This window comes from Neoarius graeffei, chromosome 27, assembly GCF_027579695.1.
Source record: "Neoarius graeffei isolate fNeoGra1 chromosome 27, fNeoGra1.pri, whole genome shotgun sequence".
Classification (NCBI taxonomy): Eukaryota; Metazoa; Chordata; class Actinopteri; order Siluriformes; family Ariidae; genus Neoarius; species Neoarius graeffei.
In genome coordinates, this window is record NC_083595.1 from 18,089,010 (window position 1) to 18,109,576 (window position 20,567).

The window sequence follows — 20,567 nt, forward strand, 5'->3', positions numbered from 1 at the left end:
AGCATGTCTCCGCAGTAACCGCAGCCATTTTCGCCGGTGTCAAATAGCTAAACAAACGCACGTGTGCAGAACAGTGAGTATGGCTGATTGATTGACGTTGTCGACAAATCACATAACAGATTTTTGGTCACATGGTCTTAAAAAATCGAAAACACCCACCACATGTGTATTTGAACCAATGATTGTGCATTACATGCCGCATGCGCCTTGAAAAAAATGACAAATCAACAATGCTGCGTTATGCAGCAACCGGCATTTGGGGCAATGTTGCGTTATGCAACAACCGGCGCTAGGGGCAATGTTGCGCGACGCAGCATCCGGCGTCAATGGGTTAAACACACACACTCGGACACACGCACACACATCAGCCGTCTGGTTCGGGAGAGAGCTCCCTCTTCTCTCGCTCTCTCTCCTTAAATAGGGCGCGGTCACTGGAAAGACACACAAACATTAATTAACGACAGGTGTAGTGATTCTGCCACTTACCTTCCCTGACTCCGCCCTCCTGTCACAGACCGATGCTTGACCATGCCCCCGCTGCCACAGGGAGTTTTTCCTTGCCACTGTCACCACAGGATTGCTCATTCAAAGTCATTAAAATTCTGTAAAGCTGCTTTGTGACAATGTCTGTTGTTAAAAGCGTTATACAAATAAACTTGACTTATTTGTATGATTCTCTGCCTGAAGTATTTACCGTATTTTCCGGACTATACGTCGCTCCGGAGTTTAAGTCGCATCAGCCAAAAAATGCGTTATGAAGACGAAAAAAACATATATACGTCGCACCGGACTATAAGTCGCACTTTTTTGAAGGGTTATTCTATCCATAGAATCTGTGATTGTATCTGATAAGCGGCGCGTGGTTACTGCGCGACTGCATTGTTTATTTAATAAACGAACAGCTGAGCAGTGATAACGCGCCCTTTGCCCTGTAAGTAGCCTAGTCTGATTATTTTAAATATCTACTACTATCTTTAATACTATCACTATTGTTATTACTAATAGCCTATATTATTATTATAACTAATATTAGTAGCCTATTACTGATGCATTAATCAGTTTGCTTTTAGAATATTTTTACCGGCAGGGCTTATTATCGCCCCATGGCTCTTTCATCTGTGTTATTAAAGCTGTAGTCATCATCGAGGAGTGTCATTCTTCATTTTTGTCGAATTTTATTTCATCAAATCAGAGGTCAAGTAGGCTATAGGTATATCATCTCCAAAGACAGGTACGGTAGTAAAAACAACCGTCTAGTGAAAAAAAAAAACAACCGCTTTTAAATCCCCTACTTAAATCCTTAAAATGAGTAATTTAACTCATGTCTTGTGTGATCTGATCTCCAATGGTGAAATAAACCGGTTGTGATGAGTACAGTCTGTTATTTTAGAAGATAAATGTAATATATAATTTAATATATAGACTAATAAAAATTAATATTTTATAATATAATATCACGACATATTACTGTCTGTAACTGTTTGTCACTAAAGCGTTTTCTAAGATCATAATGTCTGATATTATTATTATTATTTTACACACACAATAAGCGCATGTGCTTTAAGTTATAGGAAACCATCCCCCGCCTTTTTTTTTTTTTTTTTGAGTCGCCGGACCCACCCACCTCCTGCGTTCCGGGACCTCCCACTTCACAAATTAAGCACTGCCTAAAATCACTACATAACTTATTTAAATAACTATAGGCCTATCATTAATAATAAAACACAGGTCAATCAAGTTTATCAAGCTGATGATTTCACTCCAAATCAGCAAATCCATTGAATTCCTCATCCTCGGTGTCGCTTCTGAACAACTCTGCCTCCAGCGGCAGATGAAGCGCCGTTTCCTCCTCTTCTGCGTGGCTGTCGTCAGACTCAGCATCAGCTCCAGTTATTCCGCGGTGAAAAAAAAAAAAAACAACATATATACGTCGCACCGGAGTATAAGTCGCATTGCCAGCCGAACCATGAAAAAAAGTGCGACTTATAGTCCGAAAAATACGGTAAGTCACCGTGTGCAGCTCAGTTCACAAATGTGTTTTGTTCAGTGAGTCTTCATAACATTTTTTGAGGAAAAATCACTGTTCTCTGATTTTCATTTTGCTCTGAGACCTACTGTAAGTTTCTCATCTAAATGGAGACGTACACACTGATACTTCTCATTCTCTTGACATTAATTTGTACAAGTAGGTTAACTAACCTACTTTGCTAAGATCACAAAGGCAATATTAATTTATGAAGTTTAGTTAGTGTTAACTGTTAGTTTATCCATTCACTTTGCTCAGTTGGGTTGCTTTGCTAGTAATATCAGTAAAACGAGCTAGCTTAGACTTCAACATTAGCAACATACTGGAATGACTGCAAATAACTCCCCTTTGAGAGTCTTACAGCAGTTTACAGCAGAACAAGGCATAGCTTTGCAAAAAAAAAAAAAGTTAAAAGATTCAGGTGTGTTTTTTAATAATGTACGTTCATAACACCTATAAAACAGATTTGGGGAGATATCAGTGTCAACTGAACTTGTAAAAATGACAGAATACCGTTCCTGAAAATAATTTTTGGATATATAACTTAAAATATATAGTGGATGTAAAAAGTCCTGTACTCCTGTTACATTGTATGTTTTAGTGATGATAAAAAAATGAAAGCAAGATAAATCATGTCATACCATTTTTCATATATTAATTTTAAAATAAAAGGATCAAGTTCAAGTAACTTTATTTATACCCGAAGGTTAGCTTGTTTTGTAGTGAAGTCAGCTTTCTCTTCCACACACGGCAAACAACACTTAAAACATCGAACACAAAAACACAGCGTGATAAACATAAAAAAAAAGTTAAACATGTGACATAAAACACAACACAAAAACATAAACACACAAAACCCCACATGAAGCTAAGACTTATTAAAAAGACTTATGGCAGCAGGAACAAAACTGTTTTTATAACGCTTGATTTTCTTTAAACCAGATTTTCTGGTTTAATCTGACTACTGGGCGGCACGGTGGTGTAGTGGTTAGCACTGTCGCCTCACAGCAAGAAGGTCTGGGTTCGAGCCCCGTGGCCGGCGAGGTCCTTTCTGTGCGGAGTTTGCATGTTCTCTCCGTGTCCATGTGGGTTTCCTCCGGGTGCTCCGGTTTTCCCCCACAGTCCAAAGACATGCAGGTTAGGTTAACTGGTGACTCTAAATTGACCGTAGGTGTGAGTGTGAATGGTTGTCTGTGTCAGCCCTGTGATGACCTGGGGACTTGTCCAGGGTGTACCCCGCCTTTCGCCCTTGGTCAGCTGGGATAGGCTCCAGCTTGCCTGTGACCCTGTAGAACAGGATAAAGTGGCGAGAGATAATGAGATGAGATCTGACTACTGAAGGCATGGTCCACAACGAGCTTATAAAGCATGTACGTAATTGATGGCTTTCAGCAATAAATTAAAGATAAGGATACAAACAAATTTCCAAAACATCAAAGGTACCTTGGGACGTTTTGAAGACCATTATCAACAAATGGAGAAAGTGGGGCACTGTAGAGACATTGCCATGTATAGGACGCCCCTCAAAATATTACAAGCAAATGGTTCTTTAACAAAGTATTACTTTATGGGCATGCAGACTTGTGCAATCATTTGATTGTATGCATTTTTTTCTCCTTTTTCCTGAAAATTATTTTATTGTTTGGTTGTTAAATCACATTAAAAGTGGAAACATGTATCTGACATGATTTATCTTGGTTTAATTTTTTTCCTAAATAAAAATCTGCAGGTTTAACAGGTGTCTGTCAACTTTTTATATCCAGTGCAAGTTTGAATCATTCTCCTTTCAGTAACACGGGAATGAGTGAAGTTAAGAACTGTGCTGCAGCCATCGACTAGAGGACTTAAGGGATGTTTTGGCTTCAATTTTATTCCCCCTCATTGGACTCGGAATTGTTACCAACCTCTATGGATTATGTTGGAGGTATTTCCCTTTTTCTTCCCCTTCCCCAATTTGGTCACCTGTCAATTCCCCCTCACTACGTAGTTCTCTCCTGTCATACCCCTTTTCCACCAAATCAGTTCCAGGGCTGGTTCGGGGCCAGTGCTGGTTCACAACTCGTTCAACTTGCGAGCCAGCTGAGAACCAGTTTGCTTTTCCATAGCTCACGGTGCTAAGGGAAGCCACGTCGTTACGTCATTGTATACGTCATTACGTTGCTGTATACATCAGTTACGTCACTACGTTTGCATAAACCTTGGCGCGAATATCGAAGCAAAAACAACACTGAAGAAGCAGCAGCAACAACAATAATAATAATAATGGATGACTTCACGTTTGTACAGCTGCTGCCTCTCGTCGCTTAAAAATGGCAATCTTTCGCGGTCTTATTGTTGTTGGTCTTAACAACTCCGCCCCCCCACTGACGTAAGCGGTTCTTTCCTCTGGCCCAGCAAAGAGTTGGTGCTAGCCTGGAACCGGTTTTTCTGGCCCCAGAGCCAGTTCTTTGTCAGTGGAAACAGAAAACCCGGTTCCAAACTAAGCACTGGCCCCGAACCAGCCCTGGAACTGCTTTGGTGGAAAAGGGGCATCAGACACCACTACCGACAGAAGAGGGTGAAGGCCAACACATACGGTGGTGCTTGAAAGTTTGTGAACCCTTTGGAATTTTCTATATGTATATAAATATGACCTAAAATGTCATCAGATTTTCACACAAGTCCTAAAAGTAGATAGAGAACCTAGTTAAACAAATGAGACAAAAATATTATACTTGGTCATTTATTTATTGAGGAAAATGATCCGATATTACATAATCTGTGAGTGTCAAAAACATGTGAACCTTTGCTTTCAGTATCGGGTGTGACCCCCTTGTGCAGCAATAACTGCAACTAAACGTTTCTGGGAACTGTTGATCAGTCCTGCACACCGTCTTGGAGGAATTTTAGCCCATTCCTCCATATAGAACAGCTTCAATTCTGGGATGTTGGTGAGTTTCCTTACATGAACTGCTCACTTCAGGTCCTTCCACAACATTTTGATTGGATGAAGGTCAGGACTTTGACTTGGCCACTCCAAAACATGAACTTTATTCTTCTTTAACCATTCTTTGGTAGAATGACTTGTGTGCTAAAGGTTGTTGTCTTGCTGCATGACCCACCTTCTCTTGAGATTCAGTTCATGGACAGATGTCCTGACATTTTCCTTTAGAATTCGCTGGTATAATTCAGAATTCATAGTTCCATCAATGATGGCAAGCTGTCCTGGCCCAGATGCAGCAAAACAGGCCCAAACCACGATACTATCATCACCATGTTTCACAGATGGGATAAGGTTCTTATGCTGGAATGCAGTGCTTTCCTTTCTCCAAATATAGTGCTTCTCATTTAAACCAAAAAGTTCTATTTTGGTCTCATCCATCCACCAAACATTTTTCCAATAGCCTTCTGGCTTGTCCACATGATCTTTAGTAAAATGCAGATAAGCAGCAATGTTCTTTTTAGAGAGCAGGGACTTTCTCATTGCAACCCTGCCGTGCACACAATTTGTTGTTCAGTGTTCCCCTGATGGTGGACTCATGAACATTAACATTAGCCAATGTGAGAGAGGCCTTCAGTTGCTTAGAAGTTACCCTGGGGTCCTTTGTGACCTCGCCGACTATTACACGCCTTGCTCTTGGAGTGATCTTTGTTGGTCGACCACTCCTGGGGAGGGTAACAATGGTCTTGAATTTCCTCCATTTGTACACAATCTGTCTGACTGTGGAATGGTGGAGTCCAAACTCTTTAGAGATGGTTTTGTAACCTTTTACAGCCTGATGAGCATCAACAATGCTTTTTCTGAGGTCCTCAGAAATCTCCTTTGTTACATTATACACTTCCACAAACGTGTTGTGAAGATCAGACTTTGATAGATCCCTGTTCTTTAAATAAAACAGGGTGCCCACTCACACCTGATTGTCATCCCATTGATTGAAAACATCTGACTCTAATTTCACCTTCAAATTAACTGCTAATCCTAGAGTTTCACACACTTTTGCCACTCACAGATATGTAATATTTGATCATTTTCCTCAATACGTAAATGACCAAGTATAATATTTTTGTCTCATTTGTTCATTTGTCTCATTGTTGTTCTTTTTATCGACTTTTAGGACTTGTGTGAAAATCTGATGATGTTTTAGGTCATATTTATGCAGAATTATAGAAAATTCTATAGGGTTCACAACCTTTCAAGCACCACTGTACTTTCTATGAGACCCATGAAGTCATCTTTTTGAATGACTGCTCATGCTCACAGGGCAGTGTAACGCACACAGAAAAGCAATATCTACTCTCTTCTGCATGCATGAGCTCACAGGTGCCCACAATTTACTTGTGTTAGTATGACTGCCATCCCTTCTACTCAAAATGCATGCCAAACTTGCTATTTGACATCTTCAATGAAGTGGATAAGATGTGAGGCATTTTCACCTCCAGAACTGTCATGCACCGATTTGTTTATTTGGACCACTCTGTAACCTCCAGAAACATTTTTGTATACATTAAGCAGTTTCTAATGTATTGCATAATTCTTAATGTCAGATGGAGTTGTATAATCATTCCCTGTCAAAATCAGCTGGATCACATTTCTAACCATTTCCTGATGTTTAGAATAGAATGCCTTTATTGTCACTATACACATGTACAATGAGATTAAAGCATCTCCCATAACAGTGCAAACAGCGTGTAGAGAGAGAGAGAGAGGAATCTAATCAAGACTAATCAATCTAGACTAATCAAGTGAACCTTCTTGTTTTTATCTTCTGCTGTTTGTATTAATTTACTAACTGATCGTTTTCAGTAAGTTGATATAAATGGTGATATTTCTAGACTTACCGAGGTAAAGTTTGGTGTTCCACAAGGTTTTGTCTTGGGTCCACTGCTTTTTTCTCTATACATGTTACCTCTGGGCGATATTATTCGTAAACATTGTATTAGTTTCCACTGTTATGCTGATGACACAGTTGTATGTCTCTGCAAAACCTGATGAGAGACACCAGCTTAATAGAATTGAGGAATGTGTTAAGGACATTAGACACTGGATGCTTATTAATTTCCTTCTGCCTAACTCTGACAAGACTGAAGTACTTGTGCTAGGACCACATACAGCTAGAAGTAAGTTTTCTGATTACACAGTAACTCTGGATGGCCTTTCTGTTTCTTCACGTGCAGCAGTAAAAGACCTCGGAGTGATTATTGACCCCAGTCTTTCATTCGAAACTCACATTGATAACATCACCCGGATAGCTTTCTTTCATCTCAGAAATATTGCAAAGATAAGAAATTTAATGTCATTGCATGATGCAGAAAAACTAGTCCATGCTTTCGTTACCTCCAGGTTGGATTATTGTAATGCCTTACTGTCTGGATGTTCCAATAAGTGCATAAACAAGCTCCAGTTAGTTCAAAATGCAGCAGCAAGAGTCCTTACTAGAACTAGAAAATATGACCACATCACGCCTGTCTTATCCACACTGCATTGGCTCCCAATCAAATTTCGTATTGATTATAAAATACTACTACTGACCTTTAAAGCACTGAATGGTCTCGCACCACAGTACCTGAGTGAACTTCTGCTCCTCTATGACCCACCACACCTACTTAGATCAAAAGGTGCAGGCTATCTGCTGGTACCTCGTATAGTGAAGGCTACATCAGGGGGCAGAGCCTTTTCTTACAAAGCCCCACAGTTATGGAACAGCCTTCCAAGTAATGTTCGGGAATCAGACACAGTCTCAGCATTTAAGTCTAGGCTGAAAACATCTGTTTAGTCAAGCCTTTTGTTAATGGTGTTTATGAGGTAAAGGAGTAGATCTGGAGGGTCCTCAGACAGAGTGTTTTGGTAAACTGGGATGTATGGTTGCTGTCAGTCCCCACTCGCTTGCTCACTCGAGTTTGTTGACGGTGTAGTGGCTGGCTGCTTTATGTCCCGGGGCTCCCTCATGCCTGTGTTACCTTCTGGCTCTCTCCTTTTAGTTATGCTGTCATAGTTAGTTGCCGGAGTCCCTGCTTGTACTCGGTGCAATATGTATACTGCTCCTACTTATTCAGGTGACATTGGGCATACCTAACAATCTGTGTTTTCTTTCCCTCCCCCCAACCCAATTCTGTCCCTCTGAGTTACATGGAGTCAACAGGAAATCTTTTGGTGGAGAGGGTGGAGACCTCGACTGGCTATCGTAGCCTGCAGGGAATCGGCCGTCAGACATTCTGTCGCATGTCCCAGACCCGGTGAAATGTAACTGAATTGTCTTGGCCAGCCCTAAGGGTCCCATCTGCATCTCATCATTGCTGAGGAGTGTGCTCCCATCACCCAATCAAGCATCCAGCCAGAGCAGGTCATGATATTTTTTACCATATTAACATGCCATTGTTATGTGTTATGCCTGATGTAAAGACTCTCGTCTCTGCGAGCCTACCACACAGATTTAATACTTGTCATTTTTAGGGCATACCTAACAACCTGTGTTTTCTTTCTTCCCCCCCCCATCTGTCCCTCTGAGTTACATGTTGATCCTGGGATTGAGATGCTGGCCTCTTCTGCCCCTCGGACCTGCTTGATCCATCCTGGTGCCCTGTGTCTGGTCGGAGTTTTATCGCACCGCTCCTGTGAAGGACGGCCCCATGAGGACAGTTGAGGGTTATACCTGTTAAAACTGTTAATATTATAGTCAGGCTGTCTGTTGTTGCCCAAATGAGGATGGGTTCCCTTTTGAGTCTGGTTCCTCTCGAGGTTTCTTCCTCATGTCGTCTGAGGGAGTTTTTCCTTGCCACCGTCGCCACAGGCTTGCTCATTGGGGATAGATTAGGGATAAAATTAGCTCATGTTTTAAGTCATTCAAATTCTGTAAAGCTGCTTTGCGACAATGTTTATTGTTAAAAGCGCTATACAAATAAACTTGATTTGATTTGAATTTACAGGCTTACTCAAAGTGGCTACTGGAGAAAAAGAGAGGCAACAATGGTGATAGTTCTATACATTGTATGATTCACTCTGGAGCTTTAGGAGGACTGATGACTTGCTTTATGGATTTTTGTGAATTTTCATTTGTAATTGTCATTGTAATTGTCATATATTGCTTTTAGAAACTTGTGTGACTTGTCTAATTTTTATTTATTTGAAGTATTTGGCAAGAAGACTGGGATTTGACTCACTCTGGTTTGGGTACCTACAGACCACTATAGGGATGATCCAGCTCCTGGGAGGCCCTGTATTTGGAAGGTGAGATGCACCAGTGTGTTTGAATTAAAAACTGAAAGAGTAAATATCAGTGAAATATTGATAATGTATGTTTTTCTCAGGTTTGCAGATATTTTTGGAGCACGTGCTGCTCTCTCCCTGTCCTGCTTAGCATCGGTCATTTATTTTTTGTTGCTAGCAGCAGCAGACAGTGCTTTTTTACTTTTTCTGCACAAACTACCTGCCGTGTTCATGCATGCTTTTCCAGGTCAGACCTACTATTATAAGTACATACAGCTCATCATACATAAATTACCTGCTGCCTTTGATCACTCTTGATTTGTCTAACCGAGTGACACAATTTGTGTCTGTGTGTGTTTCTGCCTAGGATTGCAAATGGTTGTCACAGACCTGTCTGAGAACAACAAGCGAGCAGATGCCCTGGCAAAGCTTGGTCTCTATTTTGGTATTGGCATGATCACAGGCTCGTTATTGGGAGGCACCCTGAGCACACGCTTTGGGTATGTTTGCGTAAATTCCATATAGAAAACTACATTCACTATCCACTTTAATCGGAACACCTGTACACCTGCTTATTTATGCAGTTATCCAATCAGCCAGTGGCAGTAGCACAGTGTATAAAATCATGTAGATACAGGTCAAGAGCTTCAGATAATGTCCACATTAAACATAAAAATGGGGGAAAAACTGTGATTTATCTGTGACTTTAACTGTGGCATGGTTGTTGGTGCCAGACAGGCTGGTGTGAGTCTCGTCTCATCTCATCTCATTATCTCTAGCCGCTTTATCCTGTTCTACAGGCAAGCTGGAGCCTATCCCAGCTGACTATGGGCGAAAGGCAGGGTACACCCTGGACAAGTCACCAGGTCATCACAGGGCTGACACACAGACACAGACAGCCATTCACATTCACACCTATGGTCAATTTAGAGTCACCAGTTAACCTAACCTGCGTGTCTTTGGACTGTGGGGGAAACCGGAGCACCCGGAGGAAAGCCACGCGGACACGGGGAGAACATGCAAACTCCACACAGAAAGGCCCTCACCGGCCACGGGGCTCGAACCCAGACCTTCTTGCTGTGAGGCGACAGCGCTAACCACTACACCACCGTGTCGCCCCTGGCTGGTGTGAGTATTTCATAAAATTGCTGTTCATCTGTAATTTTCACACACAAGTCTCTAGAGTTTATACAGAGTGGTGTGGAAAACATCCTTTGTGTGGAGGGTCTGCAGGCTGCAACACCTTGTTGATAAGAGATTGGAGGAGAATGAATATTCTAGTCTGAGCTGCTAGGAAGTATATAGTCATTCAAATAAGCAACCCTTTTTAGAAAAAAAAATCTCAATCAGTTCAAATCTTGAGATGCATGGGCTACAACAGCAGAAGGCTACATAAGGTTCCACTCCTGTCTGCCAATAACAAGAATCTCAGACCATCATGAGCACAGATTCACCAAAACCGGAAAGTTGAGGATTGGGGAAAAAAAAAACCCATGGAATTTCTTTTCCAGAATCTTCATTTGTTCAGTTTGGATGAATCTGTGCCCATGATAACTTCAGTTTCCCATTCTTGGCTGACAGGAGTGGAACTCAATGTGGTCTGTTGCTGTTGTAGCTCATTCTTGTCAAGGTTTGACGTTTTGATGCTTTTCTGCTCACCACAGTTGCAAAGCGTGATGGTATCAGGCCTAGACATTAAGCATTTACCACTGGTGGCCCACTGGGCCAGTGGAATTGAAAAGTTACTGGCCCAAATGGAAAATGTGCTGGCCCGAACCACCGCAGGTGCTTGCACAAAGAAGGGGATCCGGGGGCCCTCCCCTGGAAAATTTTGATTTTTCAATTCATATTCGTGCATTCTGGTGCATTTTAAGGTGAAATTTAATGAAAATAAGATTATTCATATTTTGCTAACATTGTTATATCTTTGTTTGTTTGTTCACATTGATATTTTATTGTTTGCATTTCTGAAAGGGCGGACTTTGAGGAATAATCTAGTGAGATTTTTGCAAAGCCTTACCTGCTCGGGGGTGATTTATAACCCTAATTACCTGTTAATTAGCTAATTAACAGGTATGCTCAGGTGACCCAAAAAGGGGTGAAATGTATTTTTTTTTTTTTTTAATAAGACAAGATATAAACAAATTTTCAGGATATGTCCTTGGGGGAACTAGTAGTACATTTTTGCAAATTCAGCTCATTTGCATAAACCGTTGCCATGGCAACAGCAGATACCCTAGCAACTGGGGGTATACTGGGTTTAGCATGGTCTGGTTGTACCAGAGAGGGTCAGAATAGTTATTATTTTTGTTGTAATGAACTAATGTAGACCTAGTTTGGCTATTTTGATAGATTTCATCATCTTTGGATATTTGAATAATATATGGGATCAGATCTAATTTACCACATTATTTTATCTGTTCTATTTCAGTCATAGCAACCAACATTTATACTTCATTCTTTAATCACTAAAAGTTGATACGCGTGTAGCCATATTTCTTGGCAGTGTATCCTGAAATTTTGATATTAATATACAAAGTCTGAACGATTTTACACCATCTGAAGCTAAAGCGCATGTGTTGAAATGCTGTTTTACGATTTGGCGAGTTGTAAACTGAGCGTGATGTCGCACGCTCTGATTGGCTGCCGAGTTCAAAATGAAGCCGTTCGTTAACACCCGATAGTTAATTTATGCACGATCGTATTTAAACTGTTTACCTGGCCTTTGGCCAGGTTGGGGAGTGTGGAGTTTGAACATATTTCTATTTGAATTTCACCGTTCTGATGGTCTTCTTGCTGCAACCGTCTTGGTCTACAAGATGCTATTTTCCCACCAAAATGACGCTTCCGAACAGCGCCGAACATCTCTGAAGATGCACGAAGATAACACACTCCTGCCGCAGAGCGGAGCATGACGAAAACAAAGATGGCGGACATCGTATCGAAAAGGTGCATTTTACGAACAGTTTCTTCACAATTCTGGGTAAAATATGAGTAATAAAATTTAATTTGTATCGAAAACGTACTGGCCCGCCCGGGCCACTGTTTGGCCAAATTTAGTGGCCCGAACTGGTCCGAAAGACGTAAAAAACACCGCCGGGCCATCGGGCAAGTGCTAATGTCGAGCCCTGGGTATGATTTACTGTATCCTTCCTGGCAGCTCAAACCAATCTGGCCATTTTCCTCTGAACTCACTCATCAGCAAGGCATTTCCACTAACAGACCTGTCACTCACTCGGTGCTTTTTGTTTTTCGCACTATTCTCTGTAAACTCTAGAGCGGGGGTCACCAATGTGGTGCCCACGGGCACCAGGTCGCCCGCAAGGACCACATGAGTCGCCCGCAGGCCTGTTCTAAAAATAGCTCACTATAGCGCCACTTACCAGTGAGCTGCATCTAATTTTTTTTTGTTGCTATTCTTTTTTTAAACCACACTTGCATTGGTGTAAATTTGAAAATGACTAAAAATAATAATTCAAATTAGATTAGAGCTAGCTGGTCTCCACAGCAACGGTTGCCGTGGAGACCAGCTAGCAGTGCAGCAAAGGTGAGGAGATGATTTACCCCTGACAACATGGCAGAAAAAAGAAAGAAAACATATCATTTTCACAATGAATGGGAGGAAGAGTTCTTTTTTTTAGTGACTGTGAAAGATTCCTGCGTGTGTCTCATTTGAGGGGCGACTGTGGCGACTGCAAAGCGGCACAATGTGGAGAGACATTTCAGGACGTGCCACACAATCTACCATGCTAACTACCTACTGGGAAGCGCACTACGAGCAGAAAAGGCCCGCGAGTTGAAGGCAGTGTTGTGCAAACGGCAGTCTTTATTCATGAGACCGGTGAAAAACTCCCGAAAAGCAACCGAAGCCTCATTTAGAGCTATGCATTTCTTGATTAAGAAAAAGAAGGCATTTTCAGATGGGGAGGCTTTCAAAGAAGCAATGATGATTGCAAAAACTGTGCTTAAAGACCAGAATTATGGAACCGATGTCATCTCCACTCTCTCCGATGTCCAACTGGGGGCATCTACAATGGTTAGAAGAGTGTCGGCTATGTCCGGGAACTTGGCTGATCAGCTGGACCGGGATCTGGCGAGGTGCAGGTGGTTCAGCATCCAGTGTGCCGAGTCCGTGGACAGCAGCAGTACAGCACAGCTGATGGTCTTTATCCGGATGGTGTTTGATGATTTCTCCACAAAAGAAGATCTTCTGACACTGCTACCCCTAAAGACAACTACGAGGGGAGTTGACCTTTATAACGCGGTGAAAAACTCCTTCGTGGAGAAAAAGGTACCATTGGAAAAACTGGTATCAGTGACTACCGATGGCGCTCCTGCTATGATTGGCCGACATACAGGATTCATCACGCACTGTAAAGGTGACACAGAGTTCCCAAACTTTATGCATTACCACTGCATCATTCACCAACAGGCGTTACGTGCAAAGGTGATCGGCTTTGGACACGTGATGACTCCCGTCGTGAAGATAATGAACAACATCTGCTCCAGAGCTAAACAGCACTTCACCAGATCCAATAGCACATTCAAGGTGCTATTGGAGGAGCTGTCAGCTGAATATGGTGACCTGCTACTGCACACAGAAATCCGGTGGCTCAGCAGGGGATAAATTTTGCTTCGTTTTTTTGTCACTTTTGGCTGAAAGAAGAGAGTTCATGCAATCCAAAGGCGAAGACACCTCGCTGCTGGAGGTCACTGAGTGGTCACTTGACCTTGCATCTTTAACAGACATTACTGGGAAACTGAACCATTTGAACTGTGAGCTGCAGGGCAAAGGTAAAACTGTTGCTGACATAAGTGCTTTAAATGCATTTAAAGCCCAGATTAACATTTTCTCTGTGCATTTACAGAGAAAAAAGGTGCTGTACTTCCCCTCTGTGCAGATGGTGCTGAAAGACAGAGCTTCAGCATCTGAGACTCTTGACAAAGTTGCAGAAAAGTACTAAGTCATAAACACACTTGGGCAAGAGTTTGAGAACAGGTTTTGTGACCTTGATCAGCTTGAGCCATGTGTGTCGTTCATTTCCAATCCTTTCATGAACGTGGACACAACTTGCATTTCTGAGCAACTAAGTGCAATGTTCAGCTTGGATGCTGGACAGGTGGAAATTGAAATTGTAACATTGCAAAATGACCTCCACCTCAAAGCCTGTCAGGCTGCACCAAACTTTTGGTGCCTTGTTGACACAGAAAAGTACAGCGGTGTATGCACAGCAGCTATGAAGGTTGCCAGTCTGTTTGGTTCAACCTATCTTTGTGAATCAGCCTTTTCTGACATGAACTTCATCAAGAACAAACACAGAACACGCCTCACTGATGCACATCTGCAAGACTACGTTCAGACTGCACCCTGAAACGACCCATATCCGATTTTTTTTGCCCATATGCGACCTGTATCCGATTTGTTATTGACAATCTGAACGACACAGATCCGATTTTTTCACATGCGACCCAGGCCGCTTAGATATGTGGTCCTAAATCTGATGCATATCCGATATTTTCACATGCGACTGCAGTCTGACCGGACAGGTCGCATTCATGCGACCTACACGTCATCAACAAGAGACAAACGTCACTATTCTGCGTTGGCTAATCCCGCCTCTTTGGTGGAAAACAACAACATTTGTACAGTTTTCAGAATTTAAATAGACTTTTATAGAATTGATCAAGCTAATGGTGGATTTGGTAGGGACCTGGATATTTATCTGTTAGCCTGATTAAATAAAACAGTTTCTATAACTGATTTATAACTTAAACCATCCTGTACCACATCGCCAGGTCTCGCCTCATCTCCATAGCAAACTGCACTGGTGTTTATGCACCTTGAGCCAGCGCTGAGAGAAGTTGCAGAATTCAGCTGGCTATAAACAATCTAAATAAATATTTATAAAAATGTAGAAAAAGTTTATTAATATGACGAAATAAATATGTGCAAATTATTAAGCCTGAATTAAGAGTTTGGTAATACAGCGGCCGTATCCCAAATGACTGCCTACTGAAGCTCGAGTGCACTATATAGAGTTTAAAAATCCATTACTTCCTAGTAACATGTAGTGCACTTGTATAGAAATTAGAGAGACATTTAGGAGTCAACCCTCGTTACCAGGCTACATGTTTTCATTTCAGTTCAGAAACAAAAACACACACGAGACCTCACACTTTAACCAGATAATTAAACAAACAAACAAAAAAAAGAAAATCATTAAACTTGAAGAGTGCGCTTTTTTTTTTGTTTACGTATTAGGTAGATGTGCTTATTACGTGTCAATTTGCGCATGCGGGACACTTTTGGGTCGTTTTTCGTTCATATTGGAGATCGCATACAAGTCTCATATAATTGGTAATGTGAACGGCCTTACAAAAAAATCGGATTTCACAACAAATCGGATATGGGTCGTTTTAGGTTGCAGTCTGAACGTAGTGCAAGACACACTCAGAGTTGCAGTGTCAAGTTACAGCCCAGATTACAATACACTGGTGAACAGCATGCAATGCCAAGCTTCCCACTAACAGACAAAGAAACAGATATCGGATGTTCTCAGTGGCAACATGGCAGTGCCATGGCAAAGTTGAGTTCAATTATTGAAAATCGTGACAAATGTGTTTGTTAAATGTAATATATGATGATTTTGTTAAATGCTGCAGATTTGGTGATAAGTTCTGAAAATCTGAAAGTTGATTTTTGTATGTTACATAATTGATAATCTGTACAAACATGGTGCAACGTAGTGCATGATTTGTTAAAAATTGTTGGTGGCTGTTGAAAATGTTGAAGTGATCATTTGAAAATGTAAATACTTGCAGAGATTTATAGAAATAAAGTGTTGCATACTGATATTTATCTGTTTCCTACCTTGTTAAATCATTGTTGATTATTGTGAGAAATCATAAACATGATCAGTGTCTTCACATAGATGAATATCATTGATTATTAATAATAACATATAATTAAAGGTAAATTGAGCAAATTTGTTATTTCAGAAGTGCGTATCAAACTGGTAGCCCTTCGCATTAATCGGTACCCAAGAAGTAGCTCTCGGTTTCAAAAAGGTTGGTGGCCCCTGGTCTAGAGTGTGTGTGAGTGAGTGAAATTCCTGTGAGATTAGCAGTTTCTGAAATACTCAAACCAGCCCATTTGGCACCAACCGCCATGTCATGGGTAAAGTTACAGAGATCACACTTTTTTACACATTCTGCTGTTTTACATGAACATTAACTGAAGCTTTTAACCCATATATGCATGATTGTATGCATTGTGTTTCTAATAAAGTGTACTGTGAAAAACATCAGGTGATACAATTTTGAGTGGTGGGCTGTGGTGTGTGGGCCCCCCCCCCCCCTTTTTTTTTTTAAAGTTACTCATATGTAGTCCTAACAATGTGAACTTTGTCAATCTTGGTTTATAACAAGATCATTAAACCTTGGCTGTGTTTGCTAAAGTAGACAAAAAAGACTGCATTAAAAGAGCAATCCAGAACTTTAACATTTTCTTCTATTTAAGGCTCATTTATGCTCAACATTAGATTCGTATCTGCATATAGAAAGAGCCCCCTGTCGGTACTCTGCATTAATTTCATCCATATTTGTACATGTTTTCTGAAAGCTTATGGATATGGACAAAATGGAGCAGTACCACCAGAATTTGTGGGGGAAGTATAGCCAATAGTGCAAGTAAGAAAAGGTGAAATAAAAAAAAAAACAAGGTGGAACTTTTTGAGGAGAGGCCAGGAGAGGAAAACCAGGCAAATGTTTGGGGGGCCCAAAAATAAATTTGGGGAAAGGGGTCATGATGACCACTCCTTATAGAGACATTTTGAAGTGACAACTGCTTAACCTGCTTAAACCTCCCATAAAGACACTAAACAGTGCACTACCACTAGCCCAAAAGCTCCCTAAGTACGGCCCATTTTAGCTACCGTATGACAGCTGGATACCCGAGCACAGTCAGCTCAGTATCTGTAACTGTCATACAGCCCCGCCTAGCAGTATTGGCACCCCTTAATTTTATTCACAACTTTTGTAATATCTCCAGAAATAAATGGAAATGGACATAATTTGCAATACCAAGATCTTTTAATTGAAGGTCCAAAGGAACTGAAAAGTTTTCATTCAAAATAGGCATTTTAATTTCTAAGACAACAGAAATACAGCAGGTGCAGGAATATTGGCACCCCTCCTTAGTATTTGGTTGCACACCCTTTGGCAGCGATGACGGCCTTCAAACGTTTCCTGTAGCCATCAATGAGCTTCTTGCATTTGTCTTGTGGTATTTTCTCCCACTCTTCCTTCGCTATGCGCTCTAGGTCTTGGATATTTGAAGGATTCCTTCTGCCAATGGCAGATTTCAACCCCCCCCAAGATTCTCAATTGGATTGAGGTCAGGACTCATTGCTGGCCATTTCAAAACAGTCCATTTTTTCTTTTCTAACCATTTTTGTGTGCTTTTAGATGTGTGTTTGGGGTCTTTGTCCTGCTGGAGTACCCAAGATCTTCGCCTCAAACCGAGCTTTCTTACACTGGCCAGGACATTTTGCTCCAAAATCTGTTGATAATCTTCAGATTTCATAATACCTATGACACGGGTAAGGCCTCCAGTCTCAGATGCAGCAAAGCAGCCCCACAGCATTATTGATCCTCCACCATGTTTGACTGTTGGTAGGGTGTTCTTTTCTTTGAATGCTTCATTGCAGCGCCTGTAAACATACTGCCTGTGAGAATTCCCAAAAAGCTCTACTTTTGTCTCATCTGTCCACAGGACATTTTCCCAGAAGGACTGTGGCTTGTCCAGGTTCTCTTTCGCAAACTCCAGACGCACCTTTTTGTGTCTTTTTTTTTTTTTTTTCAATAATTGGGTCTTCCTTGGCCTCCGCCCATGTAGCCCTGCTGTGTTGAGTGTGCGCCTTATGGTGCTTCTTGAAACAGTTACCCCAGACTGTTCCAGGTGGACCTGCAGGTCCGTAGATGTTAACTGAGGTGATTCTGCCACCAATCGCACCAACCTTCGACGACTTCTATCATTGATTTTTCTCTTACCCCCACGCCCAGGGAGGTTCTTGACAGTTCCATGCTTCAAATATTTCTTAATAACATTACGCACTGTTGACACAGGGATACCAAGCTCTTTGGAGATAGCTCCTTTGGAGCTCTTGTGTTTGTCAACAACTGCATTTCTTGTTTCTTCAGACAGCTCTTTTGTCTTCACCATTGTGAAAAAGGGACTGAGTGAAACAGTTGTTTTTTCAAAACACAAATCTCATCATTCATTGGCCATTTCATGTCACATGGGCACAGACAGGTCTTCACAGGTGATTTCCATTTGTAATTTACCATAGGTGAGTCAAATTAGGTTTAGTTAGGTTTTAGGACTAACAGCAAAGGGTGCCAATACTAGTGATACAGCAAGATTTACCTTTTTCATTTTTCACTCTAATTGTTTATTTTTTTTATTTTGTTGATACTTTGCTCTTTTATATTAACCACGAGCTATCTGTAGAAAAATTCTGCATCACTACATCACTTTTGTTCAGGAGATGCTTAACTTTAAGTACATAAACTTCAAGGGTGCCAATACTACTAGGCAGCACTGTACATACAATGTTGGGTATAACCATCTGCTAGCCCACTGATATGAGGCATCCCTATTCATTTATTTGAAATTATCATTTTGAAGAAAGTTAATTTGCTTTGGTTTTGTAGGTGCTTGTGAAAGCATGCTTTTGACTTTCAGCGCTATTACCACGAAGCGTCTAAAAACTGTGACCCTCAAATCTACATGCGGTTAATAACCATGTCAGGAAAAGCACTTCACTTAATTTATTAACCCAAAAAATAAATGCCTTTATACTGAAAGATAATATCCACACAAGATATTTTCAGTTATTCATTTGTTCATATTTATACCTGTATGCTGTGTGCATATACAGTGGGGCAAAAAAGTATTTAGTCAGTCACCAATTGTGCAAGTTCTCCCACTTAAAAAGATGAGAGAGGCCTGTAATTTTCATCATAGGTATACCTCAACTATGAGAGACAAAATGAGAAAAAAAAATCCAGAAAATCACATTGTCTGTCTGATTTTTAAAGAATTTATTTGCAAATTATGGTGGAAAATAAGTATTTGGTCAATAACAAAAGTTCATCTCAATACTTTGTTATATACCCTTTGTTGGCAATGACAGAGGTCAAACGTTTTCTGTAAGTCTTCACAAGGTTTTCACACACTGTTGCTGGTATTTTGGCCCATTCCTCCATGCAGATCTCCTCTAGAGCAGTGATGTTTTGGGGCTGTCACTGGGCAACACGGACTTTCAACTCCCTCCAAAGATTTTCTACGGGGTTGAGATCTGGAGACTGGCTAGGCCACTCCAGGACCTTGAAATGCTTCTTACGAAGCCACTCCTTTGTTGCCTGGGCGGTGTGTTTGGGATCATTGTCATGCTGAAAGACCCAGCCACGTTTCATCTTCAATGCCCTTGCTGATGGAAGGAGGTTTTCACTCAAAATCTCACGATACATGGCCCCATTCATTCTTTCCTTTACACGGATCAGTCGTCCTGGTCCCTTTGCAGAAAAACAGCCCCAAAGCATGATGTTTCCACCCCCATGCTTCACAGTAGGTATAGTGTTATTTGGATGCAACTCGGCATTCTTTCTCCTCCAAACATGACAAGTTGAGTTTTTACCAAAAAGTTCTATTTTGGTTTCACCTGACCATATGACATTCTCCCAATCCTCTTCTGGATCATCCAAATGCTCTCTAGCAAACTTCAGACGGGCCTGGACATGTACTGGCTTAAGCAGGGGGACACGTCTGGCACTGCAGGATTTGAGTCCCTGGTGGCGTAGTGTGTTACTGATGGTAGCCTTTGTTACTTTGGTCTCAGCTCTCTGCAGGTCATTCACTTGGTCCCCCCCCGTGTGGTTTTGGGATTTTTGCTCACCATTCTTGTGATCGTTTTGACCCCACGGGGTGAGATCTTGCGTGGCGCCCCAGATCGAGGGAGATTATCAGTGGTCTTGTACGTCTTCCATTTTCTAATAGTTGCTCCCACAGTTGATTTCTTCACACCAAGCTGCTTACCTATTGCAGATTCAGTCTTCCCAGCCAGGTGCAGGTCTACAATTTTGTTTCTGGTGTCCTTTGACAGCTCTTTGGTCTTGGCCATAGTGGAGTGTGACTGAGGTTGTGGACAGGTGTCTTTTTATACTGATAACGAGTTCAAACAGATGCCATTAATACAGGTAACGAGTGGAGGACAGAGGAGCCTCTTAAAGAAGTTGTTACAGGTCTGTGAGGGCCAGAAATCTTGCTTGTTTGTAGGTGACCAAATACTTATTTTA

General features: G+C 41.4%; 1 protein-coding gene across 3 annotated transcripts in view; it reads left to right on the plus strand.

The window, feature by feature from the left end:
- slc22a18 (solute carrier family 22 member 18) overlaps nt 1-20,567 on the plus strand; it is a 182,068-nt gene that overhangs the window by 46,809 nt on the left and 114,692 nt on the right. For all 3 annotated transcript variants that reach the window (XM_060911733.1, XM_060911734.1, XM_060911735.1), the window contains exons 2-4: nt 9,133-9,230; nt 9,311-9,456; nt 9,577-9,709. In XM_060911733.1, the coding sequence (XP_060767716.1) occupies nt 9,133-9,230; nt 9,311-9,456; nt 9,577-9,709 (377 nt within the window). The remainder of the gene's footprint in view (nt 1-9,132; nt 9,231-9,310; nt 9,457-9,576; nt 9,710-20,567) is intronic.